The sequence below is a fragment of the Typopeltis vanoorti genome, chromosome 7 (assembly GCF_054136105.1).
Source record: "Typopeltis vanoorti isolate ZY-2024b chromosome 7, IOZ_Tvanoo_1.0, whole genome shotgun sequence".
NCBI classification, from domain to species: Eukaryota; Metazoa; Arthropoda; class Arachnida; order Uropygi; family Thelyphonidae; genus Typopeltis; species Typopeltis vanoorti.
This window is the reverse complement of record NC_143555.1, coordinates 65,509,498-65,527,671: the sequence shown is the minus strand read 5'-3', so window position 1 is coordinate 65,527,671 and position 18,174 is coordinate 65,509,498. Positions and strand designations below refer to the sequence as shown.

Genomic DNA, 18,174 nt, shown 5'->3' with positions numbered 1-18,174 from the left:
GTAACTTGTGAGTTTGAAATCAATCTGTTGTTTTTTCTAACTTTGGTTTTCCAAAATAGAGAAATAAATATTTTAATCCAATAAATTTTTTTTTGTTGTATTAAAACAATTAAAAGTGATAAATAAATGTTTAAATACACAAATAAAGTTTTTAATTGTGCATTTTTTTTAGTTGTTTATTTATGCGTAATCAGATATCAGGTTGTGGAAACGTGATCTATATAAGAGAGTAGTTTGCCGAATAACTTATATATACGAGAGTAGATCATCAAATAACTTATAAGAGAGTAGATCGCCAAATAACTTTTTATAGAAAAGTAGCTCGTGTAGTAAAAAAGGTTGAACACCACTGTTATACATTATGGGGGGGGGGTCACTACTACCCAGACCAGTTTCGGCCTTTGTTGAGGTCTTGTCAGTGGGAGCAAGACCCAGATGTAAATACTCAGGCTGAAGTGATGCAGAACTTATACTTTACCAAACAAGTTGCCAAAAAAGGTTTCACATCACAAAAGGCACCAAGAATTACTGAACAATGAAGATCGAAACCAGTCTGGATAGTGACCCCCCCCCCCATAATGTATATGTATAACATCATACATGTCCGCTAGGAGATTGTTTTACATTATGGGAAATAGTAAGGATAGTGATCAGTGCTTACTCCACCTTCACTACAAGTTGTGCCTGTCATGAAAGGTTTGCTTACACTTGGATCTGCCAAAACTTTTATAGTTTCTACATTTGGCATGAAACTCTTGCAGTTTCTCTATTCGGCTTTGAAATAATGTTGGATTCAATATCTACTTAATTTGAATAATTTTGCATCGCTAAAGTAAAGTTTTTTGGCTCTCTTTTTTCAGTAATTCTTAGTGCCTTTTGTGATGTGACACCTTTTTTGAGAACTCGTATGGTAAAGTATAAATTCTACATCACTTCAACCTGAGTATTTACATCTGGGTCTGGCTCCCACTGACGCGACCTCAACAAACGTCGAAACCAGTCTGGGTAGTGATCCCCCCCCCCCATCCACTTAATTTGAATAATTATATATTGTTGTCTAAAATTGTGTGAATCCCATGATGAATTTTCTTGAGTTTACAGGATTTTTGAAAAACTCAAGTTTCCAGGGGAGAAAAAATCTCCTGGCCTGTTCCAGGGATTGATTCAAGTCAAAGAAAGAAAGGCTTAGAAAAAGATCCTCAAGTGAAGGTCTTTCCTTGGGCAGCAAGTGCTATAGATGTAAATGCTATTTCCACAGGGCTACACTGGCTTTTCTTTTGATATGTATGAGGTAAAGTAAAAGAAAGCATGATTATAAAGGAGAACATTAGTGAAAGCTCAAGACAGGGAGGCGACAGAAGCAGAAAAAACAGTTAAGTTACTGAGTTATTTAGTCTATTTTAGAAATAGTTATTCTGCTAGGATGCATCATCCAGATTGACATAATGTGGCTGCTGACAAGGAATAATGTTAATTAAAGGTGCTTTGGATAAATCAACTGCTAAGTTCTCCCTAGGACCTTTTGAATGGGCAAACCGCCCAGCCGGTTTTACTGACCGCCCGGCTAATTAATGTTGTGAATTGACATGGCTAAATAATGAGCAAGAATGGAAAAATAATTTAAGGCATTTTTTAATTAATAGTGATGAGAAATTGAACAGGAGTTTCGATACTCATGAAACGAGCTCAACTGAGCTGGTTTCACTGCAAGCCCGTGAAACCAGCTCAATTGCAAGCCAATCTCGAAAGCATCGAATATTCACTTTGATGCACACCAATCTGTACGCAGAAGACAAAAATCGGGATCTCAAATACAACAGTATCGGTTCCAAAAAGATCTCTTACGAAAGAAACATAATTTTGATGTTTGAAAGAAATAAATTGTGACATCTGAGCAAATTTTGATGTCACATTTATCATCTCTAACTCCTTTTACAGCACTCTTTTGTCCATTTCTCTTCTTCAACAACCTCCAGAATATCTTAATACCTTCTTGATATTTATTTTCCATGTTGTTGCCAAAGTCCTCCCATGACTTTTGTTTAGCTTTCTTACATTTGACTCTATATTCTCTAAGAGCACAAGCTGACTTATTTGCCAGGAACTTTTGATATGCTTTCTTCTTTTCCTTCACTGCCTCTTTAACTTCCTGTGTCCACCATGGAGTTCTTATTTTTCTATCCTTGCAGACAACCTCACCACATGCCTCTCTGGCTGAATCAATCAGGGTTTTCTTCAAGGTTTGCCACTGAATCTCCAAGGTTTGGTTCCTGTTCTCAAACTCTTTCATTTTTTCTTCAATAATCATTTTGTATTTTAGTCTACAGTTCACATCTGAGAGCTGCACAACTTTTATTCGCTTTAAAACTTTCTTACATGACATTCTTTTCAATATGAAATTCAATTTTATCCTGCACAAGACTAAATAGTGATCGCTTCCAATTTCAAATCCTCTGTACACTCTGGTGTCCTGCATCAGGGAGAAAACATCACTATCAACAATAACATAGTCAATGAGACTTTTCTTATTCCTTGCCTCTTCTCTCCATGTGAATTCGTGCACATTTTTATGTTGGAACATGGTGTTAGTAATAACCAGTCCATGTCCTGAGCAGAAATCCAACAGGTATTGGCCATTATTATTAGCTTTCCTCTTTTCTCCAAATTTTCTCAAAACATTTTTGTATGTCTGACAATCAGTTCCTACTCTGCTATTTAGATCCCCAATAAGGACCAACTTTTCCTTTTACATTGTGTCAGTAGCTTTTTCTAAAGCCTGAAAAAATTCCTCCACTTCTACCTTAGTAGAACCTTCTGTGGGAAGGCACAAATAAGTCTCATTGTCCAGTTCGCCATTCCGATATTTGCCCACATTACTCTACTTGAGACTGCCTGCCATTCAAGAAGATTAGCCTCATATTTAGTGTTGAATACTATGGCTACTCCTTCTTTTCCTTGATTGTCACTGCCTGAATATAACATTTTATATTTATTGCTCAGAAAGATCTCACCGATCTTTAATTTGATGATGTTGAGTAGGGGGGGGTGCTTTCAGATTTGTTCCAGTAACTGACTTTTCGCTGTTCGCCCTGGTTCCCTGACGAAACCAATGGGGGTCTAGTTTAACCAGATGATGACCCGGCCGGCATGAAATTTTGTCATGTTGTGCCATCATTTTGTATATTGGTTTAAGCCAATTAGAATACAATTTGGTCAGCTAAATCCCAAATTGCCAGCCCATCCTCATTCCTTCAGTATCCAGGTAGATACCCAAAAGGGTGCACCATGAGAAGGTGAAGATTGGACATTAGGTCAGAAGCCCTGGTCGGTTTCCGCATTCCTTTAAAGGCTATATGGAGGTCTCCTCTCAGTTATACAGCTTTGACCATTAAGCACCCCAACACTGGGCGAAGACACCAAACCAACGAAAGAATTGTCAATTTCTGCAGAATCTGTTTCAAATTTAAAACGTGCGTCTAAACACCGCTTATCGGGTATTAACAGTGAGTGGTTTAAAAAATTCCATTGGTTAGTGGTGAAAGATAATGGAATGATGTATTTCACATGTATGAAATACAGAAAGAGACGACTCACAAACAAGGAAGTGACTTTGGTAACTATGCCATGCACAGGAGTTCGAAAATAAAGCTTGGTTGACCATGAACAAAGCAAGTTACACACTGATTCTTGTTCAGATATAATTGAAAAATGTATACTAGAAGAAACTGGAATAGGGCAAGTTGAAAAATCAATTTCAATTTTGAATAACTTGCAGAGAGATGCTTTTCCAGGATCTTTAAGATCTATGGATTGGTCAGCAAAAAATGAGTTACCACATACTACATTATTTGAAAAATTGCTTCGGCATTGCAAGGCTATAGGCTGTTCCTACTTAGAATATCTTAACATTGCTAAAAATGCACATTATACCTCTGAAAGAATAATGCAAGAGTTGACTGATATTTTAGCATCAGAAATTAGATCTGAAATACTGAAAAATATACATTCTGCAGGTTATTTCAGTGATGAAACTACAGACATCTCAGTTTTAAAACAGCTGATTGTGTACATTAAATGTTTGTCAACTTAGAAAAGAGGTCAGGGTTAGTTTTGTATCAACTTGCAATATCATTGATGGCAAAGCTGAGACTATAACTAACAAAATAATTGAAACCCTTGACAGTCTATGCTTAAAAACTTGTAATCTGGGGGGGCCTAGGATCTGATGGAGCAGCTATCATGATTAGAAAGCAAAAGGGAGTTGTAAAACTGCTCAAAGATAAAACAGATGGACTCATGGTCAACTATCATTGTGTAAACCACCGACTGGCTCTTGCTAGTGCTCAAGCAGCTGCTGAAGTGTCTTATTTAGTCATTTTTAATGATATCTTAAAGCAATTGTTTTTCTTCTTCCAAAATTCCTCAGTCAGGAATGCTGGTTTAATCCAAAACCAATAAGTTCAATCTGAACAGTCCTCAGATTAAACTTAAAATGGCTAGTGACATTAGATGGCTGTTTAATGATTCTGCAATATAGTCTCTAAGAGAATGCATTGCAAGCGTTATAGCTGTATTGGAAAGAGAGGCACCGAACTAAATGATATCACAGCTGAAAGTTTAAGTAAATATATCAGAACATACAATTTCGTAGCTTCACTAATGATGCTTTCAGATGTGCTACCGCATTTATCTAACTTGTGTAGATCAGTGGTCTCAAAAATTTTTTTGATCCCATACCCCCAAGACAGAAAAAATAAATAGCGTGTACCCCCAAATTGATTGAGCAAAAATCTTTTGTTATAATATTATAAAGAGGAAATATGCCTTATATCATCATATAACAATTAAAAACACTACATATTTTTACACATTATTTTTATTATTAACAGCTTACAAACTTATTAAGGTAGGTATTTACACATAGTTAATTAAACATATAAACATTAAACATAAGACAGGTACTTAATTAAACATATTAAGGAAGTAATTACAAACATAAGGGGTGCTTAAGGGTCAAAGCTGTATAACTGAGAGGGGACCTCCACATAGCCTTTAAAGGAATGCGGACAACCGACCAGGGCTTCTGACCTAATGTCCAATCATCACCTTCTCGTGGTGCACCCTGTTGGGCATCTACCTGGATACTGAACGAACAAGGATGGGCTGGAAATTTGGGATTTAGCTGAGAAAATTGTATTCTTATTGGTTAAACCAAAATAAAAAAAATGATGGTACAACATGACAAAATTTCATGCCAGCTGGGGCGTCGCCCAGTTAAACAAGGCCCCCGTTGTTTTCACCAGGGAAACCAGGGCGAACAGCAAAAAGTCAGTTACTGGAACAAATCTGAAAAGACACCCCAACTCAACATCACCAGAGTTAAAGATCAGTACTATCAACATAAGAATCCTGAATGGCAAAGAAATGGAGCTAGTTGAGGAATAGATAAGTGAAATTTTGTAAGTCAGACATACAAAATTTGCTACAATTAATTAGATAAGTACCAGATGACATAATAGGGGTGACTGAAACAAAAAAGACAAAAACTGGTGAGATCTTTCTGAGCAATAAATACAAAATGTTATAATAAAGAACTTTTATTATTAAAAGACCAGAAGATAAATGATAAAATATACATACAAAGAGCCAACAAGTTTCACTAGCCACTGTCTAGCATTTTCAAGGCTGAACTGGTGTGAAAACAAATGTATTAAGTTACATTTAAAACATACACTTTAGTAACTGTTAGGCCGTTACATCTGATTATTCGTGTTTGATGGCGTGCATGTGTTCGAATGCTTCAGTCAGAATCCGGTACATGACCATGTGTTGTGTAGTTTTTTGCATATTGTAGTTCTGTTGAACTGAGAGAGATGATGAGATTTTTCCATATGTCTTTCAGAATAATACCTTGATTTCTATTTAAATTATTGCCTGTGCTACCACAGCTGCTTCTTTTAAAGTTCTGTGTATGTAGTCATTCTCGATGTAAGGTATAGAACTGTTTTTCCAATCTATAACGTGATCTGATGTTGAGAAATGATGAGCTAAACCAGATGTGATGATTCTATTATGATTGACATCCTCCACATGTTCCTTCTGTCTTATTTCAAAACTTCTAGAAGTCTGACCAATGTAAAATAAGGCCACACGTGCATGGAATTTCATATACTCCAGGACATTTGAAGAAAGGTACCTCATCTTTGGGTGATCTTAAGATTTGTCTGATCATGGTAGTTGGTTTAAAAACCACTCTGATGTTATAAGCTTTTAACATTCTAGCCAATTTTGTGGAAACGGAATTAATATATGGAATGACAGCTGTGGACACATATTGGGGCATCATAACACGTTGGTGGTGGTGGTTGTCTTTAAATAGCCGTTTGTTTAAAATGTTAGAAGGGTATCCATTAAGAGATAGAGTGTTAGCTATCAGTGACAGTTCTCTCTGTACATCTCTTTCTTTTGAAATACACCTTAAGGCTCTATTACGGAGCATGTGAATGATGCTGAGTTTTTGTGATCTATGATGGTTGGACGAATAATGTAGATATCTACCTGTATCTGTGGGTTTCTTGTAAATGGACAGTTGGATATTTTTATCTTCTCTCCTCACTAGGATGTCAAGAAAAGAAAGTTCTTTGTTCTTCGCTAGTTCTATAGTGAATGTGATCTTATTGTGTAGTGAGTTGATTTTGTTCAGAAACACGAGAAGGTTTTCCATGGTATCTTTCCAGATGATGAACACGTCATCGACGTATCTCCATCAAATTGACGGTTTTGGTAAAATGGTGGAAAGAATATCCTTTTCAAGTTTTTCCATAAAAAGGTCTGCACATGGTGGTGACAGGGGGCTACCCATGGCTAGACCTTCCGATTGTTTGTATACAGTGTTGTTAAATTTGAAGAAATTTGATTTCAGGCAATGATGAAACAACTGTGTGATGTTTTGAGCGAAAAGATCTTTCAGAATGTTGACTAACTCTATGATCGGTACTTTAGTGAATAAGGACACCAGATCAAGACTAGCCATGATGTCCGTTTCTGATATTTTAATACTCTTGATTTTTTCTACAAATTGTTACAAGTTTTTAATGTAGGTCTCTGTGTGTCTAATTGTTCCTTTCATTAATTTTGCCAGATGCTTTGCTAGTAAGTACGTAGGTGAGGATCTTCCATCAACTATTGGACGAAGAGGTACGTTTTCTTTATTAATCTTGGGAGACCCATAAAGGCGTGGAGTAATGGGATGTAATGATTTAAGTTGTTTTTTAAGTTCATCCGACCAACCGGTCATATTGCGAATAAGAGCGTTAGTCTCCAGATGATTACTCATGATGGGATTTTTATCTAAGACTTGGTAAGTGGAACTGTCTGTTAGTAACAAGTTAATCTTATCAAAGTAATCTTTCGAGTTGAGAATGACCATTGAATTTCCTTTATTGGCTTTTGTTATTATAATGTCTTTGTTGTTACGTAAGTTGTAGATAGCTTTCTTATCATAAGGAGTAATATTAGGTATTGGTAGTTTTGCTGAAGCAAGAATAATTGTACTATTGAACCTGATAGCATTTGCTGTAGCCTCTGGAAGAGGAAAAAGACTTTTTTCTATCCCACATATGAAATCCATTTTAGGGGTAAAATTAGGGGAGATGGCAAAATTGAAATCCTTTTTTTAGGATTTCTGATTCATGATTAGAAAGCTTGTAATCTGAAAAGTTAAAGTAAAAGAAAAGTAAAAGCTTGGTGAAGAAGAAGCTGGATTCAGGCCAAATAGAGGTTGTCAGGATCAGATCTTCACTTTACAACAAATAGTCGAGAAAGCATGGGAATATAACAAAGATCTGTATTTAAGTTTTGTCGATCTGGAAAAGGTATATGACAAGGTTCCAAGAGAGAAGTTATTAAATACTCTACAGTTATATGGTGTCAATGGGGCATTATATCAAGCAATACTTAGTCTGTATTTGAGTTGTAAGTTGGCAGTTAGAATTGAAGGATGTACAGGAAGATGGTTTAATGTTAAATCTGGTGTGAGACAAGGATGTACATTATCCCCTCTGTTATTCATTATTTATATGGATCACATTATGAAGGAAAGTGGTAATAAACATGATATCAGAATTGGAGATGTTAATGTCAGCTCTTTGCTTTATGCGGATGATGTTATACTTCTAAATAAATCCACTACAAGTTTGCAAGATTCCCTGACTAAATTGAATAGCTGTTGTAGTAGATATGGTATGAAGGTCAGCATTAAAAAGACAAAGAAAATGAAAATAGGTAGAATGGTTGAAAATGTTAACTGTGTTGTGAACGGGGAACCTGTGGAGCAAGTAAAACATTTCAGCTGCTTAGGCACGATTTTTAGTGAAGATGGTAAATTAAATATGGAAATAGACAACGGAATCAACAAAGCTGGTATGGTAGGAAGTCAATTGAATAAATTCATATGGAATAAGAGAGAAATTAGTTGGAACACTAAATTAGCTGTATACAAGACAGTGTTCAAACCAGTTTTAACTTATGGATCTGAGAGCTGGGTCAGAAGTAAAACACTTTACCAAAGACTGGAGACTGCAGATATGAGAGTCCTTAGAAAGATTAGAGGCGTGAACAGATGGCATCAATGGCAATATCATATTAAAAACAAGGATATTAGGAAAGAACTTGACATTGTAGGCATCTAGAAGTGCATTAGCAGAGCTAATCTCAGGTGGTATGGTCACTTAAACAGAATGGACGAGGAAAGATTAGCAAAACAAGTGTTCTCTGCCAGGTTGGCAGGAAAACGACCCAGAGGAAGACCAAGATATAGGTGGATTGATACGATACAATGTGCCTTAGACGATAGAAATATAATATCCGATAATGATAATATTAGTCTTGACAAGTAATAGACTGATTTGGAGGAAAATTGTAGATAGGAAGTTAGTAATAATGTAAATTTTTCATGTAGTACTATCATATCCTGTACACCCCTTGAGGGTACATGTCAGGAATTTGATGATGATACAAACATATTTATTTCAATATTTAATGTGAACAATGGCCTTACATTTCTTTCATAATTTCTTGAAATTCTGGTTTGATGGCTTCTGATACTGCGATACGTTGCGTCTTTAAATTATCTGCAATGATTTCTATACATCTACCAATAATATTTGCTGATAAGGGAATACATTTTAGTTTATCTGCATATAGCCGGCGAAGGTTGGTCGATTGGTAGAGCTCTGCTACTAATGGCTCAGTTAAGTAAGTTTGAGCACGGTTAGTAGTTGGAAGGGGACCAATCGTTCGATGCTGTCGGCACACTCTCCCTCGATGAGTCTTTGGACTCCCTGGAGGTGTCAAAATAATAATAATAATATTCTTTTCCATGGATTATTTCTACCATTTTTATGGGGGTTGGGAGTACAAGTGTTTCCCCAATGGTGTGTAGCTTTTGGTCTTTTGCAATTAAGAATGCAACCTCAAGAGATGCCTCCAAATATTTATCGTAATTTTAGTGAATTTTTTTATGTTGTTGGATTGAGAATTACAGGTCTTCAAACATCATTCCAATAATTGTAAAGATTTGTGTTCATGTTCAGGATGTTTAATTTTTAAGTGTCTTACTAATAATGATGATTTCATACTTCCATTACATAGCGTCTCATGACACAATACACATGTAGGACGAGGTTCATTGTTGACTATCGTCGATGTACATCATCATTTCAAGTAGTCTTCTTGATAATTTCGAACTTTCTTGGGCTAGGTTTTGTTAAGTTTCAGATTAATGTTTATATCATTTAATTTGACGAACTTGTCTGAATAGAAGAATCAATCCTATCTTTTCCTTGCTGTTCATCTGATGTAGAAGTACTATCATAATTATCTTCAATTCGCGGTTTCTTCGGAAGAAATGTTTTTAACCATTTATCCATTTTGTGAGGGTTAATTTGTAAAATTTAAATATAATTCATTTACTATTGATAATATCAAACACTTTTAAAAAATGTAAGCAATTTTGATGATATTAATTCACTATTTCTAGTGTAAACGTAAAAGTAAGCACAAAAAGGAGTTGGAATTGCACAGAAACAATATATATATATATATATATATATATACATACTATGTATTAATTATTTGACTATTAGTAGTAAGTTTAACGATTTTTTTTTTTTTTTTTTTTTTAGTATATACAGGGTGTTCGGGATAAATTTGACAGTTTCGTAAGGAAAAAGAAAATCTTCTTTGTATCTATTAAATTTAATGAATTGACAAATAAACATTACAGGCAGAGTTAATTACAATACTATCAACAAGATTTACTCAAAATAACCACCATTAGCATCGATCACAGCTTCAATTCTGCTTCGGAACCTCGAACAAGCTGATGCTACAGTCTCCCTGGGAAGGGCCGCAAAAACTGTTTTAATTTTATCCATTAACTGGGCTTTTGTATTACTGGAAGTGCGATTGGTGTCTTTTTCAACTGCGCCCCATACAAAATAATCCATGGGGTTAAGGTCTGGGGAGTTTGGAGGCCAAACATTTGGACTGGTGAAGTCGTAGAAATTTTCAGACAACCATTTTTGACTTTTCCCAGAGGTGTGGCAAGGGGCCGAATCCTGCTGCCATACATACGGCCTACCATTGGCTACCCTTGTTATCCAGGGCTTGACTACAGTTAGCAACTCCACGAACAAAGCCCGAATTCCAATGCCAGGGTTCTTCAACACCTGTTCCTGCAGATTTACGAGGAATTCTGCTGTACGAACGCAATCAGATCGTCTGCTAGGGATCTTTCTTCTTGCTACATCCTCGTAGTCACCATTGCAAGTCTCTAGTTCATGCCTGATTGTTTTTACTGTATTCAGGGAGCATTGGGCAGCAGTCGTAATATCCTTATTTTGATGGCGGGCACGAATCATCATGATACAAGTTATTCTCTTCCATGATTCAGGTGGGTTCCAGCTATCCATCCTTTCTGACATCTTGTATATGAATGAAGAAGGGTCCAAACTTTTAAATGAAGAGAAGTGTGTGTTAATACATGTAACTTACGGAAAAATATAATTAATTATAAATATGTCAAATTTATCCCGAACACCCTGTATATCATCACCAAAATTTGATGATGATGATATATATACTAAAAAATCGTTAAACTTACTACTAATAGTCAAATAATTAATACAACTGTGGTGTCATCTGTAGATAGCAGGATAACTAAGCAATTTTCCTTCTCTAGTTGGGCTTGTCAACACTAGGATGCTCTACAAACAATGGCAATGATAAGAAGTGAGAGATTTACTCCCTAGTTTTAAAAAACAGGACAGCTTTGCCACGGACAATTATGTGTGCAGTCGCCCGATGTGTGCTACTCGCAAATTTAAGTATACAGGATCTTTATAACGTTTTTGTCTATATTAGATATATGTTTAATTGATGAAAGAAAGTAATATTCTTTATCTTTAATTAATTAATTTTTTTCCTATCAATATAAAACTTTTTTTGACATACCCCCACGTATCGACTCGCGTACCCAGGGGGTACGCGTACACTTTGGAGACCACTGTTCTAGATCATGGCAAAGGCAAGATGTTGACTTAACTGAAATAGAGCCGGTCTTAGAAGCCAGAAAACTAACTTCTAAGACTGTCTTTCATGAAATTGAAAGACATTCCTGGTAATCTTCATCAGTATCTTTCAGGTGAATGGTCAGACCTTCACGATGGTTATTCAGATTCTAATGTTATTACGTTTAAGATTACAACATATGATAAATACATAGGCACAGTTATTAAATACCTAGAAGCAAGATTTCCAGATATGCCAATCATTTCCTGCTTTTCAAGACTTTTCAATGCAGAAAGTCATGATCAACGTGCGGCTTCTGAGATTCTATTTGATTATTATTCTAGAAATGGAAGTCCTGCAGTTTTAAACTATATAAGTACTAAACTAAAATATGCAGTTGCATCAAAAATGATTAATGGACAGTTATACAAAAATCTAGATCCAAGACAAATACTGCTGAAATTAGCAACACCATCTGAGCTCAAATAGTCTTTTCCAAATTTAGCAAAACTAGCTGCTGTTGGACTGGCCATACCTGTGAGTACAGCTGAATGTGAAAGGGGGTTTCTCTACATTAAAAAGGATAAAAACCTGTATGAGGAATCGCATCAGTCAGAATACCCTAAATAATCTGTTGCTGATTTCACTGGAGGGACCAACAGATTTTAATTATGAAAAAGCTGCTGACAATCGGGCTTCTAAGAAGAAGAGAAGAATTAATGCATAGAATTTTAAGCTGTGAGCATTACAAGGTTTTTCATTACTTAATGAGAAAATAAGAAAAATCCTAGTCATCTTGTTTGTTATAATTATATATAAAATATTATCCTTGTTTGAAGTAATTTCTAATAAAATTACTATTTTAATTGGTTATGAAAAAGGGTCTTTCTTAACTCATTCAAAATTTTTGTACGCCTGGCTAATCCTTCATTCCACCCAGCTGGTAAAAATTTTTGGGGAGAACACTGAACTGTGAATACAGCTATCGGATTAAATGGGAACCTCACCCTTGTGTTATGAGAATGTGCAAAAGAATTGGCAGCACCTCTAACCAGTCTGTTTCATTCTCGGCTGTGACAAGCTTCCAAAGCAGCAGGACAAAAAAATGGCACCCTTCAATTACATAAAGGAAGTTCCAAGAGGGGTAGCAAGAGTAGTAGATAACGTATTAGAAAAGTTGATTAAAGGCAGAATTCACAAATATGATAAAAATGGAACAGCTATAGTATGATTTTGCAAAAATTAGGTCTTGAAATGTTATTAACAGTGAAGAAATGGTACAAATGAAAAGAATACAATAGATGCAACAAGTATTTATTACAATATATGTGATAATAGTGGACAGTAAAAAAGTAATACTATATATATATATATATATATATATATATATATATATATATACACACACACACACACACACATATATATATATATACACTAGATCCTGCAATTATTTTTCAAGTGGTAATATAGATACTGATAATTAAAGAAAAGACTTAGAAATAAAGAACAGAAAATGGAAATAGACTAAAAGGAACTGTGAAACTTGTGTGACCAAAGTGGTTACTATAAAGATACAAATGTAGGTGATACAGTCACTAAAAAATTAAATGACTATCTATGAGGGCACATGTATAGACACAGCATATAATTGAGACATAATATATAACATTTAAATTGATTTAAAGTAATCCTATAACATGCATTTAAAATAAAACGTGCATTTAAAACATTTAAATTCAACATTATTTTGTCTCATAAGGTAGGCGCTCAATCTTTTGCTAAAAGTGCATCCTAATGTTATAGACTATTTTATCAGGCAATTTATTGTAGCTGCTTGTTGCTAAGCGCTCAAAATATTTGTGAAAAATTTCTGTTTGCCTTGGGAACTACCAGCAAATAATGGCCATAGTATAAACCATAGTCCACATTATATACATATAGAAAAATTTACAATGTTATTTTTTTACATATAGTATACAATTATACACATGTTTCTATAATAGCAAAATGTTAATCCTGGCAAAGAGGTTACTAACTGAATATGCAAAGAAATCAGTAATGGCTGTAGCTCTCATTATTTACTATTTTGTATTTGAATCAAAGAAAGAAGATTGCTGTAGTAATCTCCACCCCAACAGGTGTTACCATACTGCAGTGAAGAATTTACCATGAATACTATATAAACACCTTAAAAATGTTGAATTAATAAATTTTTAACATAATATATTATGTTAATTAAACCTCAGTCTAGTTGGATAAAAGGAAGTGACATAATAAAAAGGTATTTGAGAGGATATTGTTTAGAACTTTATTAGAGAAACTGGAGCAAACAGCAAGGGATGTAAAGCTGATAACATGGACAGAATTTTATTCTGCCATTATCTGGCAGAGTAAAATTCAGAGGAATGCAACACAGACTCCATACCAGGGCTAGCACTATTTCATTTGTACAAAGATGGTCTGAAAAGTTCTTGGCCTCGACCATAGATGGCAACACCATCGGCATGGTTTTATTTTCCAAGTTGGTACATCTGTCATAAGCATTCGTGTGAAATTGCAAGTTCTATCAAGTAGTTTTTTATACAGCTGTCTGAAGCAAAAGTGTTGTCTACATTATATACATATATATACATATCCCTTGAAATGGATAAAATTGAGTATCGTGCAGTTATAAAATTCTTTGAAAAAAAAAAGATGGTTTAATGACAAAGAAAATCATGCAAAGTTCATAAAAGTTTATGGGCACTCTTCTCCTTCATTTTTGACAATTAAGAAATGGGCTGCCGAGTTTAAAAGCGGTCATACCAGCCATGAAGATGATCCACATGAAGGACGTCCAAAAAGTGTAACAATAGAAATCATTGATCAAGTGCAAGATATGATATTGGATGACCGGCGAGTCAAAGAGTGTGAAATTGCTGAGACTATAGGCATTTCAAAAGAACGTGTAGAAGAACGTTATTTTGCATATAGAATTACAAATGAAAAAACTTTGCGCAAGATGGGTGCTGCATTTGCTCGCAGCAGATCAAAAACGTACTCGCATGAAAATCTCTGAACAGTGCTTGGAGCAATTTAACAAAAATAAAACTGATTATGTACATTGATTTATTACTATGGATGAAACTTTGGATTCACCATTACACGCCAGAATACAAACAACAGTCAAAACAGTGTACAGAAGCCAGCTGTTCAGCTCCAAAGAAGACAAAGTTGGTTCTATCAGCAGGAATGGTCATGGCATCGGTGTTTTGGGATGCTAATGGCATTTTGTTTATTAATTATCTTGAAAAGGATAAAACAATAACTGGGGAATATTATAATTGATATTGGTTAATTCTTTATTCTGATCTTTTAACCAGACTAGATGAAAAAATTCCTAAGCTTTCCTAAGTCTTTCATTTGCTGCTGCATTTAGTATCGTTTTTATATTAAGCCATTCTATTTCTTCATTTTGTTTTATTTTATCTAGATATTGGTTAATTCTTTGTTCTGATCTTTTTCTGATCTTTTGTTCCGATCTTTTAACCAGACGACGAAAAAAATTCACGAGAAAAGACCTGGTTTGCAGAAGAAAAAAAAAAAATCATCGATCAGGACAATGCACCTGCCCACAAAGGTGTTTTGGCAATGGGAAAATTAAGGGATCTACACTATGAATTGTTGGAACATCCACACTATTCCCCAGAATTGGCTCCCTCTGATGTCTATCTCTTCTCAAAACTAAAACTCTTCCTTGTTGGCAGTGTTTTTCTTCAAATCAAGAGGTGATTGCAACTGTAGAGGGGGTATTTTGCAGATCTAATTGAGAACCACTACAGGGATGGGATAATGACGCTAGAGCATCGCTGGAATAAATGTATTAGTCTTAAGAGAGATTATATTGAAAACTAAAAATAATTTTGAAATCATGAATTCGTTTTTTCATTGTTAGGCCAAGAACTTTTCAGACCACCCTCGTACTGACAGAGAAAATGATCTGAGGAATATCTAGTTATTTGCTGATGTTTAAGTGATTCTGCCATTTTAATGACAGACAAATTGCTGTTGAAGGTGAGGAATATCCTGCACACACTAACTTCTACAAATGAAAAATCAGTAGGAAAAGTGCATAATATATCAGAAATCATATGGAAAACCCAACAAATACACTTTGGATATTTTTATCATCCATGAAAATATCTGAAGAGAAAAATTTAACTGCTGTTAAATTTTGGACTTGGAAGTACATCAGTGCACAGCCAAATCAAAGTCATACCACATGTTTTCTTCAATCTCAAAAAGGTACTGAAAATTATGATTGTTTCACAAAGTTAAATCATTAACTTTTTGTGTTTTGGAAGTTCTAAAGCATCTCTATGATGGTTCACATCATAAAGGGCCAAAAACAGTCAAAAGGTATCTGAAAAACAAAGTATATCAGAACAAATTAAACAATATGAGATGCAGTTTTTATTAATACCAAACAGCATTGAAAGGTAGTTCCCACAATGGAAGAAATACTTAAATATGTACAAAAAGAAATCCACATTTATTTTGGTTTTCACAATGACTCAAATTTATTTTTTTGATGTCCGAATCATTTTTTTTTATCACACTTAATAAAATTAAAGTAACTAAAAAATTATTATTACCATGTAGCTGTGCATCTGTATCTACATTTAGCTCAGTATTATCCTCTCTACTTCTCTTAATTTTCTGTTTTTTGTGCTTGCTATTAGGAGAGAAAAAAAAAACATGCATTGTGGGAAAAAAAAAAGTACAATTCTGATGTGTTGACTATGATATGAACATAATATACATAACAGCATAATTTACAAAAGTAAGCAGCTGATTTCATATAATCCAGCTCTAGAGAGAAAAATAATTTTTTTTTTTCAAGCAATCTTAGGCCTTCACTGAACAACGTAGAAGTCTCAACTAGATAATAAAAATTGTCTATGCCCAAGATGTTCACAGATATCAGTGCCACAGCAAGATTCAAATACAAAATCTATAGTTATAGAAGACAAGAGATAGCAAATCCACTCAGCGAATCAAGCTAGCTAAGCAAACCATCCTAATGAATTAAATCACCAAATATTATGCAAGATTTTACAATTGCATGGTTTATCCAAAAATTTCACAGGCTGCAGGAGTCAGATGATAAATGACTATCAGCTTTCCATTACAATCTAATTAAATATTAATCTTTAATAAAAAAAGTAAAACAAAGAAATATAAAAAAAGTGAGTCTAACACAAGTTTTTTTTAAAAGCAAATGTATTAACAATAACTTATTTGTAAATATGGTAAAAACACATTTTCCAGCACATGAATTGCTGCTTAGTATGTAGACTGTATTACAAACTCTCACCTCTGTAGCTAGTCAAGACAATCGATCAGTCAGAGTTGATCACATTAGTGTCATCAGTTACAGAACTGGTTAGTAGAACATGCCAGATATTAACTCACTATTGAATGCCCACCTAAAAAAAAACTAATTTGCCCAACATACTTTCACAAGCATCCATGCCTTATGCAGGATTTGAATCCATAACTTCTGCAGTTCAAGCACTAGTTTTTAGTAACTGAGCTACTCAGACAAGCACTACTGCATTTTGTGGTATGTATGATTCAATGTGAATATTATATATATTAAAATGATATGATTAGGAAATAAACTTGACTCATGGGCCATTCGTTTTTTTTTTTTTTTTTCAATTGAAGTCCCTGCAGTTAACTGGCATTCAAAGAGCCTATTGGATAGGAAGAGGAGAGAAGACATCAACTTATGTCTTCTCTCCTTAGACATGGAACTTAGCATGGATAAGAAATCTTATCCATGCTAAGTTGGTAAGGGTAATTACCAGATTAGCATGGATAAGATTTCTTATTGAATATTTGGAGACTGGGGAAGAACAAGAGGCCATCTATGGAAGCTATATAAGTTAGGTGCGACCAATGAGATTGAGGAATAGATTTTTTTTGCATGGAGAGTAGTGGGTGATTAGAATGCACTGCCCGAGAATGTGGCGAGTGCATGGTCAGTGAATGCATTTAATTCGAGATATGATGATCTGTGACTGTGAGAGTGGGACCTCCTACAATGAGATCTCCATGGAGGTCTGTTAATAATAATTTTCTTATTAGCCAGACCAGTGTGTCTAAACATTTCCTTCTCACTCCCTTCAACATAACCAGGTCTATAGCAACGCCGTAATAAACATTTCATCTTGTCCATGTATCGTTTTTATATTTTATATTTATCTAGATATTGGTTAATTCTTTGTTCATATAGCCATTGTGTGTATGTGTCATTTAAGAGTCTAGTTTTATAAACAAACGTTTTAAATTTTCTTTCTGTTCTTGTTACTTGTAGTCATTTAGGTGGTGATCTTAATTTTATTTTAACGAGGAAGTGGTCACTACTTATTTCATATCCTCTATGAACTCTAACATCTAACGAAAACTTTGACGTCTTTTCATTTAAGATAAAATAATCTAATATTGATTTCCATCCTCTTGCAGCCCAAGTATATTTATGTATGTCTTTAATATTATAGTAATGTGCATCCTAAAAAAAAAAAATCATCTGTTGCAATTTTAAGCAATTTTGGC

At 34.6% G+C, this 18,174-nt stretch overlaps 1 protein-coding gene across 1 annotated transcript in view; it reads right to left on the bottom strand.

Moving 5' to 3' along the window:
* Positions 1-18,174, bottom strand: part of FRG1 (FSHD region gene 1) — a 163,869-nt gene that overhangs the window by 113,227 nt on the left and 32,468 nt on the right. The window contains exon 2 of the mRNA XM_090395319.1: positions 16,209-16,288. Coding sequence (XP_090251445.1) covers positions 16,209-16,288 — 80 coding nt within the window. The remainder of the gene's footprint in view (positions 1-16,208; positions 16,289-18,174) is intronic.